The following is a 15928-nucleotide window of genomic DNA, read 5'->3' as shown; positions in this document are numbered from 1 at the left end:
TTCCTTTATCTGCAGACCTGTCAGTCCTTCTGTAGGGCAGTATAAAGTGTGTAACTCTAATTCTAGGAGTGAAATGCCAACTACTATAATTAAGTTGGCAATATGGAAAGGCAGGAAGGCAACAGAGCAGTAACAACCACACGGGATGGAGCCATAGAAGGGTGGGCAGAGAAGGATAGGTGGGCAAAAAAATAAATATTGAAGTCTGGTCCCTGCAGAAGAGAAGCTCTGTGGTTTGATTATGCTTCCAGAAAGAAATATCACCTGTCATTAACTGCCCTTTGCCTGCAACTCAGTGCTCATGGAAACAAAGTGGGGTTTTTGCTTTGGTTTCAAGTTCTGGATTGCATTCAGAAATAGTAAAACACAGCCCCTCATTGAAAGGCAACTCAAAATACACCCCTTGCATCCCCTGAAACTACAGGAAATCTGCCCACAGCTGCTCAAAATACATTAAAGTTTTAAAATGGGAAACAACAGGCACGAAGATTAGCATTTACAGCTGGTATTTCCGAACATAAAGGTCTGAGGCAGATGCTCACACGTAGCAGCTGGGGAGCGAGAGGCGAGTTTCCCATGCATTCTCTCTCATTCCAGGGTACACCATGCATTAAGCTTTCACAATAAGTTTGTTTTTTTTTTTAAAAAAAAACAACCCACTACATAGAATCCAAAAGCAAACAGACACAATTTGCTGTTCCCAAAGTATGTGAGAAAAAGCTTGGTACTTGTAGTCTGTGCTTAACCCTTAACCAAGGGTTTTATTTCCCAAAAAAAACAAACACTTTGCAGTCTTTACCAGCGAAAGACAAGACAAACGATGTTTTCAGCCAAGCCATAAAATATGTACTCTCATATGTAATCACAAAACCTCCTGATGTTATAGGGTCCCAGCTCTGCACATGGGACAAAGGTGATTCGTGCTGGGAGATACCAGCAGTGGCCAAACCAACGTTTCTTTGCCAATGGACTCCTCTGCACCTTTGGTGCCACCAAACAGAGAGTCACTGGGGAGGCAGGAGGAACACAGCAGGGCACTGGAGCGAGGAAGCCAGGCTGCTGGCAGAAGCTCTTACATGCTACTTGCAGGAAAAACAGCAGTTAAGAGGCTGGGATGGAGAGCCTGCCTAGGGACTGGGACTGTTTCTGGGACATACGACCCATGGCGATGCACTTTTAGCATCACTTCAGTATCTGTGGCTTTAAACTTCCTCAGAAATTTGGTAAGAATCATTGACACTTAAAATCAGCTGCCTGGGGCAGCAGGAAAGCTTTTTCTGCTCACTGCTGCCTAAAGAATAGGTTCCTGAAGGCATTGTTGTAGTTTTTGTTGAAAGCAGTGTAGATGAGTGGATTAAAAAAGGAATTTGAATAGCCTAGCCATAGAAAAATGCTCTTCCAAACGGGTGGGATGTCACATGAGCAGAGTGGGTTGATGAGCTCCGTGATGAAGAAGGGGATCCAGCAGAGCACGAAGACCCCAATAAGGATGCCCACCATGAGGGCAGCTTTCTTTTCCTTCTGCTCTCTCCACGTGTCTCCGTCCGTCTGGAACGTAACAGTGGCGTGACGGACAGTGAAGACCATCTGTGGCTGCTGGGCAGCTTCTTTCACCTGCCAAACACAAACACAAGTTGCACCGTATGTACCCCAGTCAGGTGATCCCACACAGTAGGAACAAAGCCCAACAGGGCAAGCGAGGGCCAGGACTCCAGGGGAAACACAGGCCATGCACGTCACACTCTAACTGAGGGCAAGGTGGCTGTATAACCTCTTCTGGGTGATGGAGACTATTTCAAGTGAGATTAGAAACTAGAGAGAGTACTGAGGGTACCTGGGGCTGCTCACACAACAGCACAATAAGATTACTTCCCCACTTACAATCTGATCAGCAGAGCAGGCACACACCCACATGCTGTGCAGAGTCTGCTTACTTTCTCTAAACCCACTGAGTTTAAGAGTTCTTGGTAGCAGAGGAAAGAAAATTAGCAAACATTTGCTTCTTCCCTGCAAGAAATCTTTACAGTGCAGAGTCATTGTGCCTGGGATGAGCTGACACGATGCAGTCATGGTTAGGAAAGATTTCCAAGGACATTCTGCAGCACAAGTGCTTTCTGTCTGGGTAAATTCACAGTGTCCCCAAAGCCACAGGTGGCTGCCAGGGTATCGTCCCCAGCAGACACAACTGCCCATCCATCCAACATCCCCTTGCATCCCCAGGGGAGGGACAGTGACCCCTTACTCATGCTGGCAAGCACTGATTCAGCATTCCATGGGGGGACATCTGTGAGTCACCGCTTGCCCACGTGGAGCTCAGGCTCGCAGTATGTCCCAAAGTTGCTTTAGCTACACCTTGAGTGCTCACAGCTGGGGGCTCGGAAGGAGCCGACACACTGGGTTTGCAAGCTTTGCAGTCAGCCTTCCCTTGGAAGCCTCCAGGATCCACAGGGCTTTGGTGGATCACTGTTCACTTGCACACTTTTGGTTTAAGTTTCCCCCACTTCTACAAAGGCTTGCCTGCTGTCACTGCTTGACCTGAGCAAAACACAACCAAGCTGACCTACCTCCAGTGCTTCTGGTGTAATGGGGGTGATGGAGTTGCTCTTGCGAGATCCGATTCGAAACTTGGCGGCCCTGTAGATCTTCCAGTACACAAAGAGCACCACGCAGAGGGGCAGGTAGAAAGCCCCAAAGGTGGAGAAGATGGTGTAGGAAGGCTCCTGGCTGACTTGGCACTCTTCACTGTCCTCTGAGTAAGTCTCTCCCCAGCCAAAGAGCAGTGGGGCCAGAGAGATGAAGGCAGAGAGCGCCCAGGTGAGAGCAATCATGATGTTGGAGATGCGGCGCCGGGTGCGGAGCGTGTACTCCAGGTGGCGAGTGATGGACCAGTAGCGGTCGAGGGCAATGGCCGTGACATTCCAGATGCTGGCAGTGCAGCACAGCACATCGAAGGAGATCCACACCTGGCAGAGAGACCGGCCCAGCCGCCACCGCCGCCCGGACAACTCGTGCACCAAGCTGAGGGGCATGACGAGGGCTGCCACCATCACGTCAGAGATGGCCATGGAGGCCACCAGGTTGTGGGGCACCCGGTGGAAACTGCGCACGCGGAGGATGGTGGCCAGGACCAGCCCGTTCCAGAGGAACGTGGCCACCACCAGCATGGCCAACAGGGTGAGAACGAACACGCTGAAGACGGAGAGATGGGCCTGGCCGCCCTCGGGGCCGGCGGAGGACCCGCTCCTGTTGCCGCTGTCCGGCGTCGTACCGGCGAGGCAGCTGAGGTTGAGCGGGCGCTCCATGCCGGGGCTGCGGGGCGCCGGGCTCCTCCGGGCTGCTGCGGGCGCGGCGGCGGCGGGAGGCGCTGCGCTGCCCGCGCCGGGAACGGGGGGAAGCGCCGCCCTACCGCGGGCGCGGGGGGTCCCCGGCCGCCCCGAGCGCCGCCGGGCGCGGGGGCTCCCGGCTGGCGGCCGCCGGGGGCTTCATCCCCGGCAGGAAGAGCCCTGCGTCAGCCGCGGCTGACGGCAGCCCCCGGCCCGCCCCGGCGGCGAGAGGCGGCGGCTCCGCGGGCGCGGGGGGTGCGCGGCTGGAGCGGGGCGGCTGCGGGGCGGCGCGGAGCGGCTGGAGCGGGGCGGCGCTGGCGGCGGCGGAGCGGCTGGAGCGGGGCGGAGGAGCGGCGGCCCCTGCGGAGGAGCCGCGCCGCGGGCTGGCGGGGCCGGGGCGGGCAGGTGAGTCCGCGCCGTGCGCGGGTGCGGGGCGGGCAGCCCCGGCGGGAGCGGCCGCGGAGGGAGAGGCGCTGCTTAGTCATGTCCGTGCGCGGGTCGGAACCGGCCCCGGGCCGAGCGGGAGGGCAGAGCCGCCGGCCCCTGCCCCAGCCGGCTGTCCCTGCCCGTCCCCTGCCCCTACCCCAGCCCGCTGCCCGCTGTCCTTGCCCTGCCCGCTGCCCATCCCCTGCCCGCCCGCTCCCCGCTGCCCGCACCGTGCGGGAATCGGCCCCGGCTTTGTCTCGGGGTGGCTTCGCCCCCTCCGGTTGTATTCCGTGCCAGCCGCAGAAAGTTAGCATCCCTGTGAAATTGTCCCTGGGCTCCTCTAAAAATATGTTAGTGAGGCGCCGCGGGAATTTCCTTGCTCCCAGATAGGCTACAGTCTGCATCCAGGAAACCTGTTAGTAACCCTGGTTATTCTGTGTAGGGGCAATGTGGCAGGGAATTATTTCTTTGCGAACTTCTGTGCTGGCATTCCCTAATTCCCCGTGTTAGCAATTGTCGGGGTTTTTATTAGAGATAATAATTCACTTGACTGCTCTTATTAGTTGTCTATTTAATAACATTAGCCATTAATGAAATGCATGAGCGTTTCCCCTGGTTTTTAGCACACTAATTGTGATGAGTAGTGATATTCTGGGCTTCACAGAAGAAGTCAGAATCTAACCCCACCGAGCAGGATTCCCTATGCCCCAGCTCCATGCAGGGATGCCAGCCAGCTCCAGCCCACAAGCCTTAGATGGCATCCAGGGCTGCGCTGGTGCTGGCACTCTGTTTCTCCAGGCAGCCCTGGGATAACAGCTCCGAAGAGCTTTTGGGTCAGACACGTGAGGTGAGAAGCCACAGACACTAACGTGCGGCTCACAGTTTGCATCTCTTGGGGCCGAAGGAAGGCAGGGCATCTGTGTTAAGATCAGGTGACAATGACATTTGCTGGTGAACTGCAGTTTGAGAGAGTTGGGGAGAAGACACAAACAGAGCTGTTCAGGGGGTACCCCATGCATTCCATAGTCATGGTATACAGAGGGTAAAGCCAAACTGGTGCTTCCTTCTGCCTCTCCTGAATCTCTCTGGAATTTTTAATGAAAACAGCAAGTAACAATAACAAAGGGTAATGAACAAGATGTTTGCCATTGCTGCTGCTTGTTCCTCCCTGCTACCAAGGGAAATGCAAGGCAGCATATCTAAAACAGGTCCAGGACCTTGTTTTAGTGGGATGGGATCTTACCCGTATGAATTCATTCAGTGCTGTGCTACTCACTCTCAGAACCAGGGATCCTACTGTAGTAACTGGCACAAATGCAGCCTTAGAGACTATATCATCCTTTTGGAAATAAACTGCCATCGTTTGGAGGGAGAAATTATTATTTTATCCTTTATACACAAGAATACTGACAATTTTGGAATGAGTAGGTTTTTTACTTACAACTCAAAGGACAAATAGGGTTTGCAACCTTTCATAAAGCCTCTTGATTTAAAATTCCTGGTTTGTAAGGTGCAAAACATCATTGACTGTCATTATATTGATCAAAACACTTAGCAGCTCCAAGGCTGAGAGCTTTTTGTTGTGTGGGCTCTTCCCAGAAAAAACCTATTACCCAGAATTAATAGAAATCAACCACAAATTATAAAATATGTGCTCCTGAAAATATATTATTATTTTTTGTTTCAGGAACAAATAGACAAAAATTATATTTAAACAGAAATGAAAATAAAATGTATTAAATCTAAAGAAGTAAAACTAGATTATATTCTCATGAAAAATCATTAATACTTTCATTATTTTACTTACTTGACTTTAAAAAATATATATTGGCAGATGCTGGAGCTGAATGGGTCAGTGCCATTCATTGAGAAGTGAAGGGAAATACAGAATGTAGACAAATATATATATATATATATATATATATATATATATATATATATATATATAAGAGTATGTATATGGAAATGCAAAGGTCTGCACCTGGGATGGAATAGACCTATACAAGAGTACAGGTTTGGGGTTATAACCAGTTCCCTCTATCCAACAAACCTGGGAATTTCATGTCCTGTTTGGGGTTCTTCACCGGGGCAAGTCTAGTCATAGGTAATCAAGGTGATGAGCAGACTCACGTATGATGTGTAAAGACAAAAAGAACTGAGTTTATCACTCCTAAAAAGAGAAGCTTGAGGGGAAAATCTTACTGCTGTCTCCAGTTACCTCAGGGGTGGGCATAGAAAGGGTAAAAACAAACTCTCCTTAAAGCAAACTCTCCCTAGAGGTGCACAGTGATCGGAGGGGATGCAATGAGTGAGAGTCACAACATCAGCTGCTGACTTGGGGGTGTTGGTTGATGAGGAGCTCAGCATGAGCTGGCAACGTGCACAGGCAGCCCAGAAAGCCACCCATGTCCTGGGCTGCAGCACAGGCAGCGTGACCAGCAGCTGGAGAGAGCGAATTCTGCCTCTCTGCTCCAGCTGTGTGGGACCCCACCTGCAGTGCTGCATCCAGCTCTGGGGCCCCCAGTGTGAGAAGGACATGGAGCTGTTGGAGGAGTCCAGAGGAGGGTCATGAAGATGATCCAGGCACTGGAGCACCTCTGCTGAGAAGGCAGGCTGAGAGAATTAGGGTTGTTCAGCCTAGAGAAGAGAAAGCTCTGGGGAGGCCACGTAGCACCTTGCAGTACCTAAAGGGACTTCAAGAGAGCTGGAGAGGGACTTTTTAAAAGGGCATGGAATGATAGAACAAGAGGTAGCATTAGGATGATGGAGGGTAGGTTTAGATTGGATTAGGCTAGCACATGAAACTGGAAGAAATTCATTCCTTTGAAGGTGGTAAGACACTGGAACAGGTTGCTCAGAGAAGCTGTGGATGCCCCATGCCTGAAAGTGTTCAAGGACAGGTTGGACAGGGCTCTGGGTCCCTGCCCATGGCAGAGTGCTTGGAACTAGATGATGTCTCAGGTTCCTTTCTGCCTAAAGCATTCTGTGATTCTACATTCCAATTAGAAATTAAGAAATAAATATTCACCTGGAGAGTGGTCTGAAATCACTTAAAGCAGCTGTGAAATCTCCAACCTTAGCAATGTCCAATATTCAGCTGGACATCACTGTGAATGAACTGATCTGACTTTGGAGTTATCCCCTCTTCAGTGGGGGTTGGACCAGGTGATCTCCAGAGGTCCCTTCCAACCTGCATCATTCCACAATTCTGATCCTGCATTCTTTAGGTGCATTGGCTGAATGCACCAGATTCTGGAGGTGACTAAATATTGCTGTTTTTAAGGACAAAATGTTATTTTAAGGACAAAATGCTGTTTACTTTACACAGATTAGTATGATCATTTATTTTCTCAGAACTCTTGATATTAAGTGAGCAGAAGGCCAAGATCTTTAGCGAGTGGATAATGCTTGTGGAATGATCACATCTGTGAAAGTCTCTGAGAAAAAGTTCTATGTTACAAAGTCAGGATTATCTCACATCTTCACTGATGGAGCCAGAGGAATTAAATGTGACAGGACTTGCCTGGATTTAGCAGCATGCACTCCAGTAAAGACATTAAATTACGCTTGCTCCTAAATGCCATTTATTGGAGATACCTTCCAATTCAAAATATGCATCAGATGGTTGGAGGTTAGGAGGGAATTCACAATGTAATCAGTGCCACTGCCTAAATGCACATCCAAGTATTAGCTACTCCTGGGAAAAGGGTGAATGGATTTATGTTGTTAATCTCTATGGAGATCTTTTGAACCTCTGCCCTTACAACTGGCAGAAAAAGGAGAGGAGAAGGCTCAGAGGAATTTTTGCTGGGCATGCTCAATGAATCAATGAGAATTGCAGTCTCCAGAGTAGGTGTAGCTGCTAGGTTATACAAGGATTACAGGAACACATATTCTCACTGTGTATATACACCACTACTGAAAGCTGTGCTCAGTTGCCAGCCAGACTGCTCAGTAAGTGTGCATCCTGTCACAGCAATTTCTAAACCTCAGGTATTCATCACTTGAATTTCATTTAACTTTCAACCAGCCTCAGTCCAGCTTCACACCACATCCAGCCATGCTTTTTGAACACACTTGCAGACCACCCACTCCTCTCCTATTGCAAAATGGTCAAACATGGCCACAGTGAGAATGCACAGACTGAGAGGTTGTTCTCATACCCTCAGAGCCCATCCTCTGCTCCGATGTCACTCTAGTCTTCTGAAACCAAGAGCACAGAAGCTTTGGGTTGGAAGGGGACATTAAAGATCATCTAGTTCCAACCAAGGCAACCAAGGTTCAAAGCATCAAAGCTCATGACTGAGCTATGGCTGTATCATGGCTATGAGCTTGGATCATGATGCCTCACAGCTCATGTAAGCATTTCCACAGCCAAGCAGCTGGCTGCTCTGGGTAACTCTCTCTCAGATTTCTGGTGCTGCAGCTGGTTAATAATCACATATTTACTCGAGCGTGGACTTACTTGAGGTTTTCTCACATGCCAGCCAAGGGCCACAGTTGGAGTCAGCCTTTCTCTCCCAGTAACATGTAATTACTTACTTCAAAGTGGAACAATTCTCTGACTGAGAAGCAGAGATTAACCCTGTTGTGTGTTACTAGGAGATTCAGTAGGATTGTGGGAGTACCTTGGAGCAAGAACAAGGGGGAGCTGAGTGCTCCATACCCCCACACTGTCCCATTGAGTGACCTGTTTACCAACCTGCTTACCTGTTACCTGTTTGGGTTCTCTTGGTTTGGATGCTTATGAAGAACTCTGAGAAGTCTTTCTGTCTTGGGAGAGAAATTAAAACAATGAGTTGAAATCCTGTTGGCTTTTCATTTGTATGACTGGAAAACATTCCTCAGGCAGGTCTAATCCAGTTTAGGGCATGTAAGCTTTCCTTTAGGAAGCCACCAACTGAATGACTGTCATCCCTTGAAGCCACTTGCTCCCCTCCCAAGTGAAGAGGAGACCTGGGGAAAAAAAAAAGTGGACCTCATGGATTGAAATAAGAACAGTTTAATAATTGAAACAACAATAATAATGATACTACTGCTAGTACTAATGAAAAAAAGAGAGGAAGAGGGGAATGAAATCCAAGAGACACATGGGATGCACAACACAATTGCTCAACACCTGCTGATGGATGCCCAGCCCAGCCCTGAGCAGCCATCAGCCACCTCCCTCCAGTCTATATACTGGGCACAATGTTCTGTGGTGTGGAATATCCCTCTGGCCAGTTGGGGTCAGCTATCCTGGCTGTGCTACCTCCCAGCTTCTTGTTTGATGGCAGAGCACAGGAAGCTGAGAAGTCCTTTGGGTAAGCACTGCTTAGCAACAACTAAAGCATCAGCGTGTTACCAACATTCTCATCCTAAATTCAAAACACAGCCCTGTACCAGCCACTAAAAAGAAAATTACTGTGTCAAGTCAAAAGCAGGACAATGATTTCAGTGACATAACTAAGGTGTTGTTTAATTCTGCAACAGGAACAAAGCAGAACAAGAACAAAAGCTGTTCAACAGAGCAGCCTCTTGCCTTGCCTAGTGCATGGTCCTCTCTTATGTAAAGTCAGTGGTGTCTCAGTGCTTGTGTCTTTTGAATGTGGCCACAATTCCTTTGGCCTAAAGGCAGGAGGGACTCTGCTAGCTTGCACTGCTGTGTATGTCTCAGTAAATGGACTGCCAGGAGAGCTTATCTGTCTTCTGCCAAGCATGAATTAACTCCTGCTGGAATTAAACTCTTTGTTCTTGCATAGTGAAAAAACCTGTTCATGGTCAGAGGGCCAGCTGCAACTTAATAAAGTCTAAGGGCAACTCCCACATCATTCACTGCTGCAGTTAAAAGTTCCATTCTGGGTAAAGAAATTAAATGTAAATAATTTTATCTCTTCTTTCATACCTTGAGGGGCAACATCAATCATCTGTGTAATTTCAGGGGAATCAGTAGAGTTATGCTAGGCATCATATTGGCTTTTAGTCCAAGGTGCTTTGCAGTGAGCAGTTATGACAGTAATGCAATAACGTGGAGCCTGCCTCGGGGGGTCCTGCCCTCATATGGCATCTGCAGTTTTCATTTATTACTCTGGTGGTAGCAAATACTTCACACATACATACACCAGCACCTGTGATCTCTGTTACCCATGGTCACTCCCTGAGAAGAAAGACTCTCTCTTGACTCTGGTGGACTTGGTGTCTACAGGTGGCTTATAAACCACAACAGAAAATTATCTATATTTCTGATTAAAAAAAAAAAGGTTTAAAAATACCAAAATATATTATGCTTCTGGGAGTACAGGGTATCCTGCAGTTCTGTGAATCATCTAGAATAGCAGTGCCATAGAAAAATAAGAAACTGTGTGTGGGAAGACAAGGTAAATCTTAACTTAATACATGAGCTTTGGCAATCAAAGCTGCCAATGCAAGCTGTCAGGACTCTGCCAGGGAGACAGATGGCACGATGACAGCAAATGGATGGGTCTCTAAAACTCAATTACCATTTCAGTTCAGACCCTTTTTCCATATGCCAAGTTGTGGAAGAGCTTTGTTTATCTTGAGCTTTATGCATTGTGACAGATAATTTGCATAGCTGTGAAGCTATAGGGAAGGCTGTAATAGTATGAGGCTGAACATGAGTTTTTCTATTTGGTGTTTTCCAGGTTACCTTTCTGCTGCCTTGCAGGTGGCAAGTTTCTGAACCTTTATTTATATAAATCCATCAATAGTCTAGAAATGTTCTTTCGAGCTAAGAGGCAAAACACTTTAGAATCTGTTTACCACATTAAGAACATAAATCACTCTCAACAGTTTTCTGAGCCAGAAGTTCTTCAACTTTTTCATATACCTACTTTCATTCCTGTTACATTCCCTTGGACTCCTTGTCAGTGTGTTTCCATGCCCACTGGGCAACCCACTTCCATTGGCTGGAGTACCTTATTCCCAAACCTCCGCTCACTTTAACCTCCAGGACTAGTTATGTTATTGTAATTAGTTGGTAATAGGTGCAAAAATTATCCACTGATGCCGTCCTCAAGGGATGTCTTTTCTCCCACTCCAACAGCCTGATTTCCTTATAGACCTTTGGTTGTTGCCTTCTTCCCTGGAGATCCTTGAACAGCCACAGCCACAACCCTACCTGCCAAAGGAAGCACTGGCATAGTTGTACAGCTCTCTCAACTAGGCTACCATCTGAGTGTCTCAGATTCATAGTCACATTATGCTTCCTTCCAGCTGTGGAATATTTTCTTCCCCCTGATTATTCAGTGTAGCTGGATGTTTCCCTGCCCCAGCCTGTCCAGGTCATGCAGGTCAGCAGAACGGGTCTTAATTTCAGTAAGGTAAATTGCCAGTATTTTCAAGCCATACAACATGGTAGATCATTAGAGAAAATATGAAAGCTTGAAAGCTGTGGAATTTTGCTTATTTATATTTCATACCTGTGTTGCTGGGTGAGTGAGAGGTTCATACAAATGAGAGGAACTATTTACAAGTTTGAAAAAGTCCAATGGCAGGTTGTGACCACACACTTTCTGTCTGCAACTAAAATGAGTCTTCTCCCATGTCTCTGCAAGAAAAGTACTTGCAGATGTCTTCTGTAGGCTCATAAAGAGCTTGCCTCTGGATCATGGGCATGACAGCAAACTTTTCCAGCTATTTGAACAAATACAACCATTTTTAATGGTCCCCAAACATAATTTCTCTCATAGAATTTGACAGTATCATGTTAGAAATTTCTTGGTTTGGTCCCTTCTACCACATCAAGCACCTGATCAAGCAATCTACTTGCTACTACTATAAAATTTTCTGAACCCTTGGGATGGAAGGGGTTGTATAAATGTCCTTCTGTTTTCCACAAGGTTTTTTATTAGTAGCATCATTATTTTTAACAACCAGTATTCACTGCTATAACAGCAAAATGTTGCCAGACCTTTCTTAATTGTCTAGCACTGCATTTTATTAAAAACAGTGTGTTTTTCTTCTGGCTGCTGATCTGTGAGTCAAGGTTGGTAGACTGTAGCTCAGAGGTGGTGGCCCAGTGGTGTGTGAGCTGCAGCATCTCCCTGTGCTTCATGCTCAGCTCCCACTTTGGGGACATGATGTGTGACACTGGGAACACGCTCACGCAAGAGCTGGTGGTGGGAAAACCAGCAAGAGGGGCTGAGGCCAGCATCTCTGAGCCACTCTGGGCTACAGCTGTGTGCCCACCCTTTGTGACACAGTGAAGCCACAGGCTTGGAGGGGGCTGGTGGCATCTGCCACCAGTGAGTTTCTCCTTTCCTTTCAGAGCCATCCCCTACCTTTCTTCAGGTGCCTCCAGGTAGATGCAATGGATGATGTAATTCTTGTCCCTGCAGAGATTGACCTGAGGCAAGGGACCTGCTTGGACTTGGTCAGCTGCTGGCACCTGTAAGCTCATCTTTTGTAGTTAATTTTTCCACCTCTTCTCTGGTTATTTTCTGCTTTCAGATTTTGACTGAATTTTTTCCTGATTTTATCAGGATTTTGGTGTAAATTTAGTAAAAAATCTTCCATGTTGACACTACTGAATTATTCAGGGTCTGATAGGAGCACACTTAATGGTGTATGTTCATGAAAGACATCTGCACAGAAGGTGGCTTATGTAGTTAAAATCTGAATCTCATTTTGGAAATAAAGAAGTCCCTGTTTTTTTAAAGGACTCCTCATCTGACCTGATACAACTTCAGAACTTTCTGGGCAGACTCTCAGTGTCCTTCCTCCTCTCCACATTTCAGCATCTTCATTGTATGCTCCTGTCTCTCCATTCTTCTCTGTTTTCCTAAGCACTAGAGTAGTTAATATGAGCAGCTTTTACTACATCACCACTAGCAACTGACTTGGCTAGGGTTATAAATACAACTGCGTAACCACAACCAAGAATTCAATGGAATAAAACCCCAAACCCCACCAACATTTTCATGTTTTAAAGCCTTCCATCCAACATTCACACATATGACATCTCCTGTCCCTTGCTTTGACTCCTAGCAGTAGACTCAGTCTTGCAGAGCTGCCCACGCAGACATGTGCTTCCCATCCCTCCAGTTTTGGTATCACTCCAGCCAGTCTGGCTGCGGGTGTTCAGTCCTTCTCCTGCCATCTTCCCTTCTGCAGTACGGCCACGTCTTGATGGGAGGCTGCAAGTGGAGTCCTGGGCTTGACACATTGTGAGGAAGTTGCGCAAAGACAAATGGTCTCTCCACAGTGCCTGTTCTTCATTTCCAGGAGGATTTCTGTTTTTATGACAGCTGTGACTGCGAGGAACCATAAATCCTGATGTCCTTGTCCCAGTTAATCCCTCCTGCCCAGTGAGATGCCTGCCCCATTAAACAACACATTACAGCCTCAGATTAATGACAAGTGTTAGAAAAGAGCACCACAGGCCATGGAGAGCCACAGCAGCTTCCTAAGGGTGCATCTTGCAAACAATTACCCACAAACAACCAGCTGGACTGATCTGCAGAGTGAAGTTTACTGTACAGGCTGAGGCTGTGCAAACAGAGTTAGCCATCCATATGCCTAACATTTATAAAAATTTATGGCAGCTGCTTTCTGTGAATGTCAGTGAAATAGGTGAGGAAATAGATTTTCTGAAGCAATCTATGTCTCTAGATTAATCTCTCCCATTCATTTCAAGGAGAATTATTATTCTGAAATGTAATAAGATTTTTTCTATATTAAACTGAGATGTCTAAAATGTAGATATCTAAATTCTGTGGACTGCTTAGTAAATCTCAGAAAGACATCCCTATCTGAAACAAGCTTTCTTTTCTTTAGCTGAATAATAATACTCCTCTGCTATCTCTTATATCCTTTATAATTTCAAGTGAAGAGAGACATTTTTTTTGCTGTACAAAAGCAAGACCACTCTCCAAGGTATGTTCAGTAAGCAATCAAGGCACCTTATTATGAGAAATTACCCTCCACACATTTAGATACAGTAAAAGATGACATATATCCTTCTGTTCTTGTCGGCTTAAAACACAAAGAGGGTTAGACCCACCTCTTTGCACTGAGCCAGAGCAGGGGTCAGCACACAGAACCAGAGAGGGTGTGTAACCTTCTGATGTTTACCAACTGGGTTATTTATGACTGTGTCAGTTGGCTCCCAGCACACAGGAGAGTCACATGGAAGCTGGGCCCTTCTGGGAGAGCAGATCTTCTTGTGGCCTGTGATGGACCTAAATATTTGCATTGATTAGATCCCACTTTGAGATGCTGTTATTTCATCATTATGAGCACCGTGTGAATCATAAATTATGAGCATGTACTATACAGCACAGGATGTGCAGGGCACTATGGCTTGAGGTGGGCATGTCAGCCTTTGGAATGGGGCCAGTGGATCCTTTTTAAGCTGGACTTATTTCAGGAACCCATCCTGATTCATGAGTGTTTAATTTCAAGTATGTGCTTTATTCCTATTCAAATGAGCAGAGTTTGAGGATATGCTTAAAGCTAAGAATGGGATTTTGAAGTATCCCTGACTCAGAGGCAAAGCATGGGAAAATTTTCACAAAATTTGAAGGCAAAAAGATTAGACTGTAGAGAAATGTAGCTACAGGGAATTCCCCTCCCTTTCAGGAAAAAAGTGTAGAAGTGTATCCAGTTCTCTGAATGTAGACAACACTAAGGAAAATACTATACTACACATTTAGAATGAATTAAATCAATTGACAGCTATCCAGACACAGAGAAAAATAATGTAATTGTAACTGAGCAGCAAAATGGTTCTGCCTAATAGTTAAACATCAGTGAGCTCCACTGTGTCTAATAAAATGCAGATCTCATTATCTGTTTGTTATGTGCATCGAGAGATAACTGTTCAAGTTGAAAAGTATAAAAATTTGATTTAATTCAGTGACATTTTGGATACAAGAGGGTCAGGTTGGTCTCATAAGCAATAACAGCTTGGGGCATATGGAAAGGAGTGTAATTGAAGATAAGGCTCTAGCAAGATGAGTGGAAAATGTAATAAGAGTTCAAGGATACATTAAACAAATGCACCCTGGCCCTCACACAGTAATCACCTACGTGTGCCATAAGGCAAACAGCAAATGTAATTGACTCCCTGAAGGAAGATCATTACAGCTTTGGTGCTTGCTGCCTCATGCCACAATTTCTTCTTCCATTTGCAGCACTGAGAATTCAGATGTGGGAAGTCCTGGGATCCTGAGGGATTATGTAGGGAATAGAGCCAGCTTTAAATGAACCCAGAGACCTTTTGGTGGCTTTTTCAAAGATTAAGCAGGTATCTGCTGATCTGTGAGTATCTGCCACAGTGTCAAAGATTAAAAATGACCAACAATGACAGGAATGTGGCAGAAGCCTCAGTGATGAAGGAGGAGGACAGTCCTTTGATAAGGAGGATGGTGCTTTAAGCAAACAGGGGAAGTAAGAATTTTGGCTGTAATAGGCCAAAATAAAAAGAAACCACTTCTTTATAGCCTGGTGTCTTGAAGGGGTTCAATGTGATCACAGTCTCTTGTGTGTGGTATGGCACTTGTCCTGTTTTCCCAGTTCCTGGGTATTTTTAACCATATCTGACTGGGCTGTGGAGGTATCAGGTATATGGTAGAGGTGAAGGACCTTACCTGACACTGAAGGAACCACACTGTGAACTTAAAACTTCCTTGGCCTGAGACAGTTCACAGAGGAGTTAGACCTGGAGACATGAATGGATTTTAGGCTTTCCTGGTTCAGAGATCTATCTGCTCCTATTGCAGGAGGTCTGACATATCACAGAGCACATCTTTCAACTAACCAAAGCATTTGGAGGATTACAGAGCCTTTATTCCCCTGAAAGCCTTCTGTAAGCCAAAAAAGAGGATTAGAGCCAGAACTGGCCTAAGAGTACAAGCAGTTTACCTGCATTTCTCCTGACCTTAGGCTCTAATGACAAAGTCCTGACAGTGACACCTGTTTGTCTGAATCCCAACTCCTGCTTAGTACTCAATAGTTGATATCAATATAATAGACATATTCTAGATATCAAATCAATAACTTCTTTTTTTTTGCATTCAAGAGTGGCAGACAACTAGGTACTTAAATAACAATTGTCTCATTTCATAATGTTTCCTGCATGACATACTCGACCTGTAATTAATTATGGGGGCACCGAGATCCTTTTAAGATTGATCAGCTAAGAGCAGCAGTGGATTCATCTCTTGATGTCTTCAGATTAG

General features: G+C 46.3%; 1 protein-coding gene across 1 annotated transcript; it reads right to left on the bottom strand.

Annotated features, from left to right (window-relative positions):
* Positions 1–1281: 1281 nt before the first annotated feature.
* On the bottom strand, positions 1282–3302 carry HTR5A (5-hydroxytryptamine receptor 5A). Its single transcript, XM_053957665.1, has 2 exons — positions 2565–3302; positions 1282–1614 (listed from the first exon to the last, which is right to left on the bottom strand). Exons 1-2 carry the CDS (start codon positions 3300–3302, stop codon positions 1282–1284), a joined length of 1071 nt encoding a protein of 356 aa, XP_053813640.1.
* Positions 3303–15928: the final 12626 nt, after the last annotated feature.

Source organism: Vidua chalybeata, chromosome 1 (genome assembly GCF_026979565.1).
Source record: "Vidua chalybeata isolate OUT-0048 chromosome 1, bVidCha1 merged haplotype, whole genome shotgun sequence".
Classification (NCBI taxonomy): domain Eukaryota; kingdom Metazoa; phylum Chordata; class Aves; order Passeriformes; family Viduidae; genus Vidua; species Vidua chalybeata.
The sequence above is the reverse complement of the archived record's forward strand: the minus strand, read 5'-3'. Positions and strand labels throughout refer to the sequence as shown.

What these genes read in the sequence shown, in the direction of transcription:
- HTR5A (XM_053957665.1), bottom strand. Translation starts at nt 3,302, where the DNA reads ATGGAGCGCCCGCTCAACCTCAGCTGCCTCGCCGGTACGACGCCGGAC. An exon ending in TTACACCAGAAGCACTGGAG is followed by an intron (nt 1,615 to 2,564) that starts GTAGGTCAGCTT and finishes TGTGTTTGGCAG; the next exon opens with GTGAAAGAAGCTGCCCAGCA.